The following is a 15,848-nucleotide window of genomic DNA, read 5'->3' on the forward strand; positions in this document are numbered from 1 at the left end:
ACATCCTGAAATAACTGAGACCCAGGCATGTAACGGAAGTATAAATAAGGCCTCACAGAGGTATGCAAGGAGCGCTGGAAAGCTCTGACCATCACACTCTCCCATGAACAAGAAAGGAGGCCACAGGTAGACAGAGCATGGCCCCATGGGCTCACACAGCAGTTTGGGGTCCAAGTGCAGGCAGCAAGCTGGGGGTCTTCTTGTTCAGGCTCCTCCGTAGGAACCGCTAGAAACTTTGGGCAGGTAGATGCAGCAGCCTCCTGGTCAAGCAGAAGAGGGGTTGGAGATGTCCTTCCTGTCCACTCAGCTAAGACCCACACAGGCTCACCATCTTTTTCTATAGCTGCATCAATTAGTTAGTGGTTAGATATGGGTAAATAGCGATCTCTTCCAACTTTTATTATTTTGTTGCTGTAAAACCGTTGCTGGTGATGGTTGGCGCTTGTCCTCTGGATACCCACACTCCAGTTCCTCGCCATCTTCCTTCTCTGGGCATCTCAATAGCCTTCCCATCCATTATCCCCTACTGTTCCCACCCTGAGGGCTATGCATACCACTCTTCCTCAGAGCCTGTCACTTAAAATTTGACAGGCATGCTGGCCGATTCTATTTCTTTAGAGCTATGGTGATCACTAAGTCTGACCTTATTTCCTTGTAGCCAGGAATGGACTTGCCACATCTGATATTTCTTATTTTGTTTCTTGAGGACTCTCCATTCTGCTTCCCATAGTGGCTGTACTAATTTACAGTCCCAAGACCACTCAAGGCTCTCCTTGCTCCTCGCTCCACCAACACTCAATAGGTTCTTTTCCTGACAGCAAGGTGGTTTCTCACTGTTTACATTTCCTCAGTGATGGCGATGTTGAGAGCTGTTCTATCTGCATGATCTATTTTTACATTTTCTCCTGAGATGTGTCCTTTGAGGCAGGCATGGCCATGGCCACATGTACTTTGTGCTTGACCTTGTCATCAAGTGTCCCTGGTCTTCGTGTAGGTTTGGCATAGCTGGCTGCCCCTCGTCTTAGTGACTGTCTCTTGGTTCCCTTCACCAACCTCTTCCCTCCCCCTTGTCTTTGCTACTTGCTGTCCCTGTCTCTACTCTTACCACACAGCCTAAACCAAAGCTGCCCACATTCCCAGTAGTGAATTCCCTTAATTGTTCCTCTCCTCAAATGAGTGATTTTTCCTGGAGTTCTCTATCTATTTGCCTTTCTGGGACTCCAAAAGAGGGTGGGACAATTAACTAGCTTCCTCGGAGTGCTCACTTAGCTGCTGAGAGTAGAGGAGTGGAGAGGCTGCCTGAGGGAGGCACTTGTGAGGCTCTGTGGTTTATTTAGAGAATTGTAATGTCGTTCTATGTGTGGCGGCACCTGGAATCCTAGACCTAAGGAGGCCAAGAAAGGATCACTGTATGTCTAATGCCAGCCCTGGCTATGTTGTGAGTTCCTGTCTCTAAGAAGAAAGAACTATAGGATCATGACTGAGGTGGTATTTCTCTAGCTCTTGGCTTTTGTCCTAAGAGCAGATGAAGGTGAAATAGGAAGATTGCAGACTGGTAAGAATAGTCTTACGGAGTGACTCAAGACCCCATTCTTTGCCCTTGTTCTGCCCTTAGAGAGCCCGGTTCAGCATGGGCATGGATTTCCCCATTGCCCAGTCTGATAACTCAGCATATATACTCGGTGGGAGCAGCTCTTGAGTCCCAGGACTGTTCCAGGGACCTTCCTGCTAGAGTCTCCTTGGTCAGGCCCCTTTTAACCCACAGTGCCACTGAGCATCAGGGGCTCAGTAGCCCTTGCACAGTGACTTCCACTGTAGCCTTGGCCTAGTTTTGGGGAGTAGAGGATCTGTTGGCCCAGGGGCCTCTGCACTAATTCTTGAACACTAACAGTTTTGGGTAGGGGGATGCTCTGCTACACTCCCGTGTTCTTTACAGAGAAACCGAGACAGGAAGACCTGAGCTCAGTCCTGAAATCTGCTCCGATCCCCTGTCTCTCCAGTGATATCTACCCAGCAACTCTGCCACCAGAACACACCATTGTCTTCCTTGTGCGCCTACTCCCTGAGACACCCCGAGAAGCCTTTGCGCTGTGGCAGATGATGGCCGAGGACTTCCAGCCCATCGTTGGGGTTCTGCTGGATGGTGACTGTGGGCCCCGTATCACCCTTGGCAGTTGAGAGGGATGGGGCCCCTGCTTATCTTCTTCATCTCATAACACATAAGGATGCCAGCCCCCAGGCCAAACTGTGGGTTCCCCCAGGCAACTAGGCATGAAAGCCCATCTTCAGCGAGAGCAGATATCCTGGATACCACTGTGTCTTTGTATTATGGGGGCCCTACTTGGACCTTGGGTCAGCCCTTTGTTCTCTCACTGCCAGCGTCTTCCAGCTCACTATTCTCTTCTGCTCCTTATCCTCCCTGGCAGCTGGCAGAAAGTCTCTGACTTACTTCAACCATGATCCCAGGGCAGCCTTGCAGGAGGTCACCTTTGACCTGCAGGATGCAAAGAAGGTTTTCTTCGGAAGCTTCCACAAGGTCCTGGGAACTGTCTGCCCGAGGCCTGCAGGCCCTGACCTTCTGGTCTGGCCTTCCCTGCATGTGGTTGTCTCCCTTGAGAGTCAAGTATTGATCCACCTAGGGCCCTTGACCCTGATGCTCCTCTATTATGATTTTCCCTTCTTAATTTGGGTCAGAGAGCAAATTCCTCTCTCTGGGAGGCTCCTGCAGTAACTTCCCCTGGGGAAGCTGAGGCCCCAGTAGGTCCCAGAGTGGAATTGGGATCTGACCCCAGGCCCTATGTGCTGGGCCCCCTTAAAATCTGGTTTTGACCTGGTTTCCCAACTCACTATGGTTTCTATAGGTCCACGTGGCTGTAGGCCACTTCAAGGTCAGACTTTATGTGGACTGTCGGAAGGTGGCTGAGCGGCCTATCGGGGATCCTGGCAGCCCACCCACGGCTGGCTTCATCACACTAGGGAGGCTAGCCAAGGCCAGAGGGCCGCGGAGCAGCTCAGCCACGGTGAGTCTGGACCTTGTCTCATGGGGCGGGTGGGCTCTGCCTATGAGACTGATTTTCCCCCTGCTACACAGTTCCAGCTCCAGATGTTGCAAATCGTGTGCAGTGATACCTGGGCAGACAAGGACAAGTGCTGCGAGCTTCCTGCATTGGTAGGTGGCAGCAAGGTCCTGGACACTGTCCTTGGCCCTGTGAGAGGACCACCAAGGGCCACCCAGTCTGTGTAGATGGCCTGTCTAGACCCTTGCTGAGAGAGACAAAAGCAGACTTTCTGGACGAGGTGGTCAGGGGCCTGAAGAGAACACATGAGGACATCCCATTTCCACCCGTAACAGCTACATGTCAATTGGAAGTCCCTGGTCAGCTCTAAGGAGAAGCTGCTCCCCCTTCGCTATAGACCCAGGCAGAAGCTCATTCAGGGAGGCTGTGGAGCCATCCTAGGTCTGCTTCTGGGGACTTAGCTATCCCCATTAGTCCCTTGAGAGCTCACGCTGAACTTGGCCATGCTAGGAGCCTGGGAGAAGAGCAGGGGAAAGGAGCTATAGCACTCATGTGGGTATCCAGGAGGGACACAGTCTGCTGCACACACAGGATTTCGCAGCCTTCATTCTGACCTGCCCCACCTCTGGTGATGACGCTAGACATTCCCTAGAGTCAGGTGTCCTTTGGCCATGCTGAGTCTCAAGATCAGATGAGATCCAGAGGGGGTGGGGTCCATTGAGCAAATGATTTCTTTTCTTCCAGAGGGATGGAGAGACATGCCCAGCCTTCCCTTCTTCCTGTGCCTGCTCATCTGAGACCCCTGGGCCACCAGGGCCCCAAGGCCCTCCGGTGAGTCCAGTGTCTCCTTCCCTGGGAGTGACCAGGGACTTCTGCTGCCATTGGCGGAGGCAGAGTGGTTGATGGACCTCCCACACCACCTCACGCCAGCTTTTAGGAAGCCAAGTCCACCAGCAGCCTCCCAGCCATGTTACACAGAGGACAGACTTCCTTATGCTTCTTCTACAGCCATTAGGCCCAGAAGCCCAGTCTGGCTGACACCTCTGCACACTGGTTGAGCTTTTCTCTCTTATATATGTCCTCCATCTGTGGGCAGATGCTGGCCTTTCTTGACAGAATGAGCCCAGGTCCCACTGGCCTCCAGGACTGTGCTTGTAGTGGCTGGTGGGCTATGATATGGCAAACTGTGAACCAGCTCTGCTCTGGGTACTGGCCCTCAGAGGATGGTCATACCTCTCTGGTCCGTTCTCTGCAAGCCCAAGGCTTCTGGCCAGTGGCAATGCTTCCCGAGTCAGAGGTCACAGTACGCCTATCAAGGGCACTTACTTTGCACTTGACCGTCCCCAGGCCTCCTTGTATAAAGGCCCAGGGTGTGACCTCAGATCTGCCTGAATCCAGTGGGTGCCCATCAATGAAGGGGAGGACAGTAAGGACACCTTTGATGTTGGAGGATCCTGTTCCTCCCAGCAAAACAGACAGGAGTCCAGGACTGGAGGAGGCTGGGTATCAGCGGGGGAGCCTGAGTGGAATTGAGGATTATGATGGGGCTGTGTTCAGTTCTGTCTGTATCTTTATAGGGCCTCCCTGGAAGGAATGGCACTCCAGGACAGCAGGGACACCCGGGGCCCAAGGTAGGTCTTGTGAGGTACAGGAGCCGTGTGCCTGGTCTGACCTGGAGCGGGAGGATTCCACACTTTCAGAGCACAGGGAGCAGTTGCATGGCCTTCTGTGTTAGGTGAAAGGGCTCCCCACTGTAGATAAGCAAGGGTCTGACATCACAAGGAAGTCAGGATTATTCTGGGCTCTCCTATCCCCTGCCAGACATTTGCACCTGAACCAAGTATTGTGTCAGCACATATGGTCTAAGAGGCCACGCCCCAGTAGGCGTGTAACCACAAGCTGTAATACTTCCTACAGCACCTTCCCCGTTTGTTTAAATAAGAGTTTTAAACCTAACACAAAATTATATACAATAAGAACAAATATATTTAATAATTATCCTATTTTCACTAGTTTAAATCTTGTAAGATAAATAACTTGGCCAAGTCACAAGAGGAAAGTAACTACAATTACCTAGTCTTCAACCCCATGAAGATCCGAGAAGGGAAATAATATTACTTGAGTAGCAGGAAGTGCAATCAGCAACTTTCAAAATATGCAACAAACGACGGAGACAGGATCACCCATATGGCACAGGTGGGGAAACTGAGGAAGTCCAGTGGGTGCATCCAGATTGCCTAGCTCTTCAACTGTCTCCTCATTTCCCTCTGTAGACACTTGCTAACTCATTCATCCACAGCGCACAGGAAACTGGGTTCCAGAGTGATTTCAGACATGGTTAGCCTCTGAGATGATGCCATCTACAGGGTCTGTGGGCTTGTTGGAGGGAGGGTCTGACTGTACAGAGGTTTGTGGGTATGTCAGAGTATGACAAGATGTGAAATTAATATCTGTATCAACTGGGCTGGCACCAGCAGCCCAAAAAAATGACTCATTAGAGTTGATCTCGGTGAGGAGTAAAACAAGCTTATTAGGGATTACTTAGAGACAAATATAGACAACATTTTGCCCTCCATGTGAATCTCAGCTCAGAACACTGCTAGTGTTAAAGCAGTTTGTGTGTGCTCTGTTCTTACCCTTATCAGGGATTCTGCTGGTCTTAGCAAACATAGTCTGATTGTGGGAATGACGGAGGTTTTGCTGTAGTCTGACAGATGAACCAGCTAAATGATAGTCCATTGCAGGATGGTGTCCTCTAACTAGATGCTGGAGAATTGGTCTCTCTACACAGGGCAGGATCTGGCTCTGTAAGGTCTATGGGTTTGCTGGGATAAGGGCCTTGGGCTGAGGTGTGGGCCGTGGAAGGCAGTGTACGTCGGTAGCAGTACCGCCCCCACAGTGGCCTACAGGGTACCACTCTAGGCCACAATGCCACGTGTACAGAATATGAGACATACAGGGGTGGCAGCTGTTGGGATATGCTCCTTCTCTGCATCGACACCTTCACCTCACAGCCTTCCGGGGTGTCTGTCCTCACACCCTATCCTGCCCTGACCCTGGCACAGTGCCTCTTGGAGGGACTGTGTGAACTCAGACAGAACTGGCTGAGGTCTTCTTATTGTGGACATGTTTAGATAGTAGTCAGCCTTCTGTCAGAGACATGTTCAGCCCTCTCCATTGTCAAGGTGCTGCAGTACTCTACCCTCTATGCGCACATTCTGCTGCAGTTCGAGTCCCCGGGGATGGATGCCTGTGCCCTTACGCACTGTCCTCCTCGGAAGCTCCCTTGGCGAGCCATCCACTCTCTAAGCCACTCCTGGATAACTAGGTGATGTCAGGTAGTCTGGTGGGTGAGAATGGGCATAGCTATGAGGTGTTGTTTGTTTGTGAGAGGGTCTCGCTTTGTATCCCATACTAGCCTGGAACTTGCTACGCTAGCTCAGGTGCCTTTCGGAAGCGGCCAGGATTTTATTAGAAGTGTGTCCTCCAACTCTCCGCTGTCCTGTTTGGTACTTGTGTGTCCTCCAACTCTCCGCTGTCCTGTTTGGTACTTGTGCGTCCTCCAACTCTCCACTGTCCTGTTTGGTACTTGTGTGTCCTCCAACTCTCCACTGTCCTGTTTGGTACTTGTGTGTCCTCCAACTCTCCGCTGTCCTGTTTGGTACTTGTGTGTCCTCCAACTCTCCGCTGTCCTGTTTGGTACTTGTGTGTCCTCCAACTCTCCACTGTCCTGTTTGGTACTTGTGTGTCCTCCAACTCTCCACTGTCCTGTTTGGTACTTGTGTGTCCTCCAACTCTCCGCTGTCCTGTTTGGTACTTGTGTGTCCTCCAACTCTCCGCTGTCCTGTTTGGTACTTGTGCGTCCTCCAACTCTCCACTGTCCTGTTTGTTACTTGTGTGTCCTCCAACTCTCCACTGTCCTGTTTGGTACTTGTGTGTCCTCCAACTCTCCGCTGTCCTGTTTGGTACTTGTGTGTCCTCCAACTCTCCGCTGTCCTGTTTGGTACTTGTGTGTCCTCCAACTCTCCACTGTCCTGTTTGTTACTTGTGTGTCCTCCAACTCTCCACTGTCCTGTTTGGTACTTGTGTGTCCTCCAACTCTCCGCTGTCCTGTTTGGTACTTGTGTGTCCTCCAACTCTCCGCTGTCCTGTTTGGTACTTGTGTGTCCTCCAACTCTCCACTGTCCTGTTTGGTACTTGTGCGTCCTCCAACTCTCCACTGTCCTGTTTGGTACTTGTGCGTCCTCCAACTCTCCACTGTCCTGTTTGGTACTTGTGTGTCCTCCAACTCTCCACTTTCCTGTTTGGTACTTGTGTGTCCTCCAACTCTCCGCTGTCCTGTTTGGTACTTGTGTGTCCTCCAACTCTCCGCTGTCCTGTTTGGTACTTGTGTGTCCTCCAACTCTCCGCTGTCCTGTTTGGTACTTGTGTGTCCTCCAACTCTCCGCTGTCCTGTTTGGTACTTGTGTGTCCTCCAACTCTCCGCTGTCCTGTTTGGTACTTGTGTGTCCTCCAACTCTCCACTGTCCTGTTTGGTACTTGTGCGTCCTCCAACTCTCCACTGTCCTGTTTGGTACTTGTGTGTCCTCCAACTCTCCGCTGTCCTGTTTGGTACTTTTGTGCCCCTTGAACTTGTTTGTGACTGGTTTCAGTACAGATTTTTAGGGTAATTTTTCTCTAGTCTACATCACTGCTCTGTCTCTTCTGGAGTTTGAATTTTGTAGGCTCTTTTAAAAGGCCTCCCCAGGTGGGCAAGATTGCTCTGATGTGAAGACGCTTGTCACCAAGCCTCCATGCACCTGATTCTCAGGCCCCACACGACGAAAGGACAGAACTGACACTCACAAGTTATCCCCCGACCTCCGCAGGTGTCTACAAACACTAAATAAACACGTTACATACAATTAAAATTTAAAAGGCTTCCCTCAGTCTGAACTATATGAGAAACATCCTATAGTTTCTCTGGATGCTGGGCATTTTGGACCCGCACACGTTAGTTCATCCCAGCTTGCTTGGTACAAGATGCAGGAGTCATGTCCAGTCCTTGAAAAGTCAGTCTCCAGCCCCCGTCCCCTGAGGACTAAGCCCGGCTAGTCAGTACCATCTTCACCTAGTCCTGCCTCCGAAGCACACTTCACCCTCCTCACTGATTTGTCTACCAGGCCACAGTCTGGCCTGACCAAAGCTTTCCTGTCCACTGGATAGGGCCAAGCATCACGAATGACAGTTGGCTCCTATACCTACAGCTTCAGCATGGCAGATCCAACCCACAGCAGCTTGTGTGTACGCTTGCATGTGCAGATCAGAGGACAGCTTTGTGGAGTCTGCTCTCTCCATCCACCTTTACACGAGTTCCAGGGATTGAACTCGCGTTACCGGGCTTGTGCAGTGAGTGCCTTTACCCACTGAGCCATCTTGCCAGCCCAGTCTGGTACTCTCCGGAACATTGCTGGTTCTCTTTGCTGATTCACTGTGGACTGTAGAACTCGCTTGTCCCTACACTGGGAAATGCAGTTGGTGTTTTCATTGGAACCAAGTTCAGGTTAGAACTGTACTTAGGAAGAAGTGGTGCTTGCAGAATTTGCATTTTCTCATCCAGGAGCATGGCATCCTGTTTGCTGACAGGCTCGGGTTCATGCCTAAATATTGTTTCTTTTTGTTGCTAGCGAAAGTGGCCGTCTTTGTTCTCATTACAGCTTCTCTTGTGGTTTATGCACAGGCTCTTTCCCTGAAGGTTACTTTTGTATCCGAGCTTCTTACATGTCTTATTTTTGGTATATTTTATAATCCATGTTTTTTAGATTCACATAAGATCACCTACATAGTTACTTTTTCTTCTCCTGCCCAATGTTTATAACTCTGGTTTCTTTTTCTTACTTGGCAAGTAATTCAGAACTCTGTCAAATGGTATCATGTGATAGTACAGATGTCTTGGCTTAATAGTAATTAATTAAATGCAGCGCCAATTCAGACACTAAAACAGATATTCATTTTCATGTGATAACAAGATTCATTTAATCCTAATTTACTTGAAATTTGAAAAAACAAATCAAACAGACAGTAAATAAAATGTGTATTATTTGTTCAGTGGTTATGGACATGATCAAGCAATTTTCTTTTTGAAGCAACTTACTATTAATTTTGCTGTTTCCCCACATGTCAATACTCTTGCATCATTATGAAGCCAGCATGGTGATAGCCCTCACTACTGTTTAGTATGTGGCACTGCTCTGTATGCCAAAGTTTTATTTATAGTTGTGCATTAATAAGACTGAGCAGTTTGCTGCATCCTATTTGGAACACTGATTTGCTTAATAAAAAAAAACAATTTGGAAGTATTTTCCCCTAAGGTCAGTTTAAATATGTCTGGTGTCACCGTCCCTTAGAGCTTGGCTATCTAGTGAAAACTGAGTTTGGTGTTTGGGCATCAGAGCTTAAGGAGATGCCCCTTTTGCCCCCATGCGGCAGCCCACTAATGCCCCTTTTGCCCCATGCGGCAGCCCACTAAGTTCCTTCTCTCCTCTTGGTGATTTCTGGGCACATTTCCTCTCCAAGCCCCACTGAACCCAGAGCAGAATAGGAGAACTGAATAGAGATGGGGCGGAAGAACTGGCTTCAAATCCTGACTCAATGCTGGCTTGTTCGTGGCTCTGGATAAGTGGCCAGGGGCTGGCTGTGCCCTACAGACAGGGTCCCAGCAGGATCCATTCAGGGTAGGCACAAGGGGACTTTTCTTCTCCAGTTAAGGTGCCTGTGGCCCCCTATGAAAACACAGGGTGGTGGACAGAGCTGAGGGCAGGTAGTGAGTGCAGAGGGACAGGGGACATGCCTTCTCGGTCCTTCCAATGCTTCTTGTGTCTCCAGGGAGAGCCAGGACCACCTGGACAGACAGGACCTGAAGGCCCTGGAGGTCAGCAGGGGTCACCGGGGACCCAGGGCCGCACAGTCCAGGGACCCATGGTAGGTACTACTCTGTACCCATCTTCTTCTCTTTTGTCTCTTTCCCCTGTCTCTCAGTTCATCTTCTCCTCCAGGGTCCCCCAGGAGTCAAAGGAGAGAAGGGAGACCATGGACTCCCAGGCTTGCAGGTAATGGGTCAGGGTGATGGCAGGGATATGGGTAGGAGTCTCTTCTACGTATGATGTTGGTCCCTGCCTGGTGGACTATCTTTGTTCCCTTCCAGGGCCTCTCTGGCCAGCAAGGCATCCCCGGGAAAACTGGCCTACAGGGACCAAAGGTACTGGCTCCAGGTCCAGGATGATGTGTGGGAGAGAGTGGGCCCAGGTAGAGTCTTAGAGAAAAAGGCTATGGGGAGTGAGCAGGTGAAAAGTCTTCTTCCTCCACCCGAGGCTTCATTTTCCCTGCTCTCTAAGGTCTGGCTAGGAAGAAAGGTATCTCAGTCCACACTAAGGATAAATGGTGTCGCCCTGGGGTGGGGTGACGGGAGGCAGCTCCTCTAATCAGAGCTGGGGCAATTGTACATCCAACCTTCTCAGGGTGGGTCACCTTCTAGGGACTGTACTGGCTTAGACCCAAAGGGAATCACATTTGTAGGAGAGAACTACCACTGAGAATAGTGTATCAGGGGCTGTTGGGTGGGCACCATAAAGGATAAGGATGGATATAAGCCCCCATCTTAGATTTCCCCTCCTCTGCCCACCAGGGAATGAGGGGACTGGAGGGACCTGCTGGCCTGCCTGGACCACCTGGCCCCAGGGTAAGCTCTGCCCGGACTCCTCGAGGCTCCCTGGAGCTGGACAGCTAGTTTGGGAGAAAGGCATTGAACGTCACCTGCTACTGTACAGACCACTTTAGAGGAGGGACTTGTTCCTGCTGTGGCCTTCCACGGGGCTCTGCTGCCGTCTGAGTGTCTGTACCTGGGAGCACCCCAACTCTAACCCAGAAAAGACCTTTGCCCCTGGAGCAGGTTCCTATGGGAAGAGACTCTGGAAAAGCCCAATCGTATCTAACGTTCCAGGGTAGGAGTGCCAGGACTCCTGGCGGCCTGGTCGGGGTAGGCGGCTAGTCCGGCTAAACCGGCTAGACAGTGATGCTGTTCCTACAGCTGTTCCAGCACCTGGGACATCAAAGACAGCCCTATGACCCTGCAGAAAAGCTGGGGCTTTCTCACCTTGAGAAGACTTTCCTTCCTCAATCCCAGGGGTTCTTCACCCTGAGCTTTGTACCCAGTGAACCTCTGAGAGGGTACCTCAGGCCAGCAGCCGAGACTTACTGGGATATACTGCAAGCCCACTGTGTTTCCGCCAGAGCCTATCAGGGGGCATCTCAGTGTAGCATAAACACTAGTGGACAACTGGGTGAGGGGTGGGTGGTCTACTCTGGATGCTGAGTGAGGGTCGGATGCCTGTACTAAGTACCAAACAGAGGTAGGGTTTGTTCTGGGTGCCGGAGGAGTGGCTGGAGGGGTCTGCCCTTAGCTCTGAATGAAGATTAATAGTCTGTCAGAGACACTGGTCTGGGAACAGGACCTGGAGCATTGATGGAGAGGGGAGCAAGGTCTGAGAGCTGCTAGGGTTAACTTTGCGGGGCAATGGGACCCTGAATATCAAACCAGGTCTGGGGAAGGGAACAGACTCCTTGGGGCCTAAACTCTGATAGCTGCATTTCTTTTACAGGGGTTCCAGGGTTCGGCAGGGGCCAGAGGCACCAATGGAGAGCGAGGACCTCCAGGGGCAGTGGGGCCCACAGTAAGTACCCCCTTCCTTCCAGCAAGGCAGCCAAGTGACGGGGATGGTACAAGCGCAGGTTCAGGGACTCCATGATTGAAGATCTGCCTGTCCAGAGCTTCTCCTAGCTTCCATGGAGGTACAGAACTGGAAGGAGGCAGCAGCTGACTTTCGGGGGTTCTAGCTCCCTGAGAGGCCACCTTAGCCTTCAATCAGGAGGAGTAAGGTTCCAGCAGCTCAGGGCCACTTAAGTGGGCTCCGTAGTGTGGGCATGATGGAAAGGAAGAAGCAGGATGAGTAGGAGTTCTTGGCCCAGGCCTGCCTCCGGGCCAAGGGAGGGTCTGTTCTCAAAGCAGCATTCCAGCTGTTTGGGATCTCTGCTTGCACCCCCCTTCAGCACAGCTGGGGGTAGGTTCTCTGCAGCTCACTCTAGATCCCCTTGGAGCTGTTCCTGATGTGGATGTCCAGCTTCAGTTGCTCACTCTGGGCAGGAGCTGAGGACATACATTCCTGGACCTTGGTAGCTGGGCTGGGGCTTTAGCACTGCATCAGGGTGGAGTCAAGATTACCACATGTTGCTATGCCTGCAGTGCCTTGTCTCTACACTGATAGCTCTTTTCCTTTACCCCTGCTACAGGGTCTACCGGGATCCAAAGGTGAACGAGGAGAGAAGGTGAGTAATGGCCGTATTCCAGACATTGGGACTCCCTATCGGCACCAGCCATGGGCACCAATGCCATGTCCTCCTTCCAGGGAGAACCACAGTCCCTTGCCACCATCTTCCAGCTGGTGAGCCAGGCCTGCGAGTCAGCCATACAGAGTAAGTGACGCCCACCCTGCCCTGCCTCATCCTCCCTGGCGAGGCTGGTCCCCAGCTAATGTCTTCTTCTTCTCCAGCACATGTGATGAAGCTGAATTCCTTCCTCCATGAGAATGCCCGGCCCCCAATGCCCTTCATGGTGGACACAGCAAAGCCAGGCAGACCTGGGTCTGTAGAGTCTCCCGGATCACATAATGAGGATCTACTTCGTGGAGACGGGGGACATGTCCACTATCCCGAGGACCAAAGTAACAGGCTTTCTGCTCTTGGGAGGGATTCTAGAAGTAGACAGTGGCTGGTTCCCTGCTCACGCGAGTGCGTGTGTGCGTGTGTGTGTGTGTTTCCTCCTTGTCAGTCCCTTTACCCAAAGTTGTCTTAATGAACCAGGAACAGCCTGGGATATCCTCAGGTGACCCCACCCCCAGGTGACCCCACCCTCAGGTGACCCCACCTCATTTAGAAGTAAAATTGCTTCTCTGGTCTGAACCCACATGAAGATACTTGCTTGGGGCTCAAAGAGTTAATGTACTTCTGTCCTGAATGCTCGGCCTTTGGCCAAGGGCTGAGCCTCATGCTTATCCTGAGAGGACCCAGCTTCCTTCTGGAAAGACAGGAAAGAGAAGCTGAAGCTGCTACATTCCCTGACCCTGCAATGTCCCCCTTTCCTCTCAGGTGGGCCATCAGCCATCAGCCACATAGGCAGCCCTGGACTGCAGGAAGGGAAGATCCCAGAATCCTTGGGGTGAACAGGTGAATTTCCATCATCATGCTAGCCATGGAGCAAGAAGGAGGAACAGCCCGAGTAAAGGATACGTACTTAAGCTGCACAGTGAGAGGGCAGGAGATGGTGCTGGCTCCATCTCAGAAGCACTGACCGTGAGAGTGGGAAAACGGTTGCCTGCAGACTCTCACTGGGCCAGCGAGTGTGGAGGAGCAATAGGGTAGAGCAGAGGTTTGAGCTGCAGGAGTGTGGGTGCTCAGGGACCTGGGAGGAGGGATTACAGAGACTGGAACTCAGAAAGGCGCTCCAGTGAGCACCTGGCCAGGTCTGAGACAGTGCTGTGGGGGTTCTGAGCATGGGTGATACAGTTGAGACCAGGGGGCAGGGTGCAACACCAGATGGCCTCTTCCTTTCCTCTGGATGTCCTGAGCAGCTTTCTGTGTGCAACCCTGCCTGAGGAGGTGTTTCCGGGTGCACATGTGGGGGATAGGGTACAGTGAACACAGGGGGCATGAATACAGATAAACACAGGTGAGTTCTGTGAACATAAGCGCAGGTAGGCAGTGAGTGCAGATGGCACAGGTGGGTCCACATGGGTTCATATGAGTGCAGGAGCATTGTCCTCAAGAAGGTGATGGCGCTGGGGGCATCTGGGAGGGAGCAGACTCAGCAGGCATAAGGACTCGGGGTGCTGGGGTACATGTCTGATGGAAAGTGGGTGGCAGTGGGGAGCCATCCGATGGACAAACTAAAGGATTGAGTGAGTCTGACAGCCTTGCCCCTGCTCAGGAGACTGCAGAACAACTCACGGTTCTGCTTTGTTTCCACGTCACAACACAAGCCTGTGTGTAGGGACCTCAAGTTCTGTTTCTCCAGGGGTAGCCTGCACTCACTGTGCCAGGAGGCTGGGTCACGGTCTCCTAGGCTACAGTCTAGCTGTGTCTGCTCTTCTCTCTTGCCAGGATCCCCCCCCCCGCCCCGCGCCGCCACTTGAAATCACCCTGTCCGTCCCCAACACCCTCATCCATATCTTTTGTCTCAACACTAAGAATGACTGTGTCCTCGAGGGACAGAGAGAGAAACCAAAGGAAGACCCTGAAGCAGCAGGAGTTAGAAGGGAGAAGGGTGGCGCCTCTCAAGTCCCTTTTTTGTACACTTCAAAGTTCAGATAAACCTCTGCTTGCTCATCATCCTATGTGAGGTGTCTGTCTGGTCACTGCTGAGAGCTGTCCCCACCACTCGTGTTACTGATCATTTAAAATTCTCCAGAATTCTCCTCAAAGCCTAGACTCCTTCCTCTGGGCCTCATCAAGGCTCAGCCTGAATCCTGCACTGACCCCTTCTCATTCTCCATCCAAGGCAACTAAGATGCCTGCTCATCTTCAACCCATTAGGACACAAACCTGCTCACAACTTCCACATCTCAGGGTTCCTTGTCACGTCAGGGGTAAAATCCAGACCTCACGCCAACTGTAAAGCATAGCAGGCTATCTACGATGACTACCCCTGAGCATAGCAGGCTGTCTATGGCTACCCCTGAGCGTAGCAGGCTGTCTATGGCTGCCCCTGAGCGTAGCAGGCTGTCTATGGCTGCCCCTGAGCGTAGCAGGCTGTCTATGGCTACCCCTGAGCGTAGCAGGCTGTCTATGGCTACCCCTGAGCGTAGCAGGCTGTCTATGGCTGCCCCTGAGCGTAGCAGGCTGTCTATGGCTGCCCCTGAGCGTAGCAGGCTGTCTATGGCTGCCCCTGAGCGTAGCAGGCTGTCTATGGCTGCCCCTGAGCGTAGCAGGCTGTCTATGGCTGCCCCTGAGCGTAGCAGGCTGTCTATGGTTACCCCTGAGCCATATCCGCTTGGCTCTTTCCAGGATTCTATCCCGACAGCATCTCTCCCTTAGAACAGTGTCCTCACTTCAGCCTCACTGTCTCTTTTGGTCCCCTTTGCCTCTGGGTATGCGCAAACCCATTTGCTCTCTGGCCCCTGTCCACCGTCTAAGAAGTCCAGATTATCTTCATTTCCCTCAGACCCTGTGTTTGGCTCCCAGTGTGGTGATGTCACTTTAAGACCTCGTATCTTCTGTCTCTCATCTTCAGGGTCTTAGAGCAAATTGTCCCCCAATAGCACCTCAGCTTTGGGTCTCTCACCACCCTCAGAGAGAGCATGTAAGCCTCCTCTCTTACCCCACCATGCCAGACAAGGGTCTGGAATGGCATGGATTCATGACACCCGTATTTCCAATCCCAGCTGAGTCGGGGACTTCTATTTGCTTTTTAAACAAATATTAAGTAATTGGGCCACTGCTCCCATCTGTGTAGCTAAGCAAGGAAAGTCCAGAAACAAAGAGTTAAAAACAATCACTGGGGGAAGGGTAAAATCTTTAACAAGGAACAAGAGATGTTTGATACTGACTGAAGGAATACTACCACAACTCAACATGTGTGGGTACATGTGTGTATTAATGCCTGCATACGTATCTGTCTCTGTGCACATGTGTATCTGTGTACACATGCACATCTATGTGTGCACGTTTCTATGCAATGTTGCGTGCATACATGTTTCCCTATCCCTCTGCATGTGTTTCTGTATGTGCATGTATGTCTTTGTA

General features: G+C 51.6%; 1 protein-coding gene across 1 annotated transcript in view; it reads left to right on the plus strand.

The window, feature by feature from the left end:
• The window catches only part of Col20a1 (collagen type XX alpha 1 chain), a 34,579-nt gene extending 20,213 nt beyond the window's left edge, over nt 1-14,366 (plus strand). Inside the window, exons 22-37 of the mRNA XM_075963965.1 lie at nt 2,001-2,143; nt 2,427-2,536; nt 2,862-3,020; nt 3,092-3,169; nt 3,762-3,848; nt 4,595-4,648; nt 9,882-9,977; nt 10,052-10,105; nt 10,201-10,254; nt 10,681-10,734; nt 11,654-11,725; nt 12,342-12,377; nt 12,458-12,524; nt 12,602-12,772; nt 13,197-13,274; nt 14,295-14,366. Coding sequence (XP_075820080.1) covers nt 2,001-2,143; nt 2,427-2,536; nt 2,862-3,020; nt 3,092-3,169; nt 3,762-3,848; nt 4,595-4,648; nt 9,882-9,977; nt 10,052-10,105; nt 10,201-10,254; nt 10,681-10,734; nt 11,654-11,725; nt 12,342-12,377; nt 12,458-12,524; nt 12,602-12,772; nt 13,197-13,270 — 1,309 coding nt within the window. The 3' untranslated portion in view covers nt 13,271-13,274; nt 14,295-14,366. The remainder of the gene's footprint in view (nt 1-2,000; nt 2,144-2,426; nt 2,537-2,861; nt 3,021-3,091; nt 3,170-3,761; nt 3,849-4,594; nt 4,649-9,881; nt 9,978-10,051; nt 10,106-10,200; nt 10,255-10,680; nt 10,735-11,653; nt 11,726-12,341; nt 12,378-12,457; nt 12,525-12,601; nt 12,773-13,196; nt 13,275-14,294) is intronic.
• Nucleotides 14,367-15,848: the final 1,482 nt, after the last annotated feature.

This window comes from Microtus pennsylvanicus, chromosome 2, assembly GCF_037038515.1.
Source record: "Microtus pennsylvanicus isolate mMicPen1 chromosome 2, mMicPen1.hap1, whole genome shotgun sequence".
Taxonomy (NCBI): domain Eukaryota; kingdom Metazoa; phylum Chordata; class Mammalia; order Rodentia; family Cricetidae; genus Microtus; species Microtus pennsylvanicus.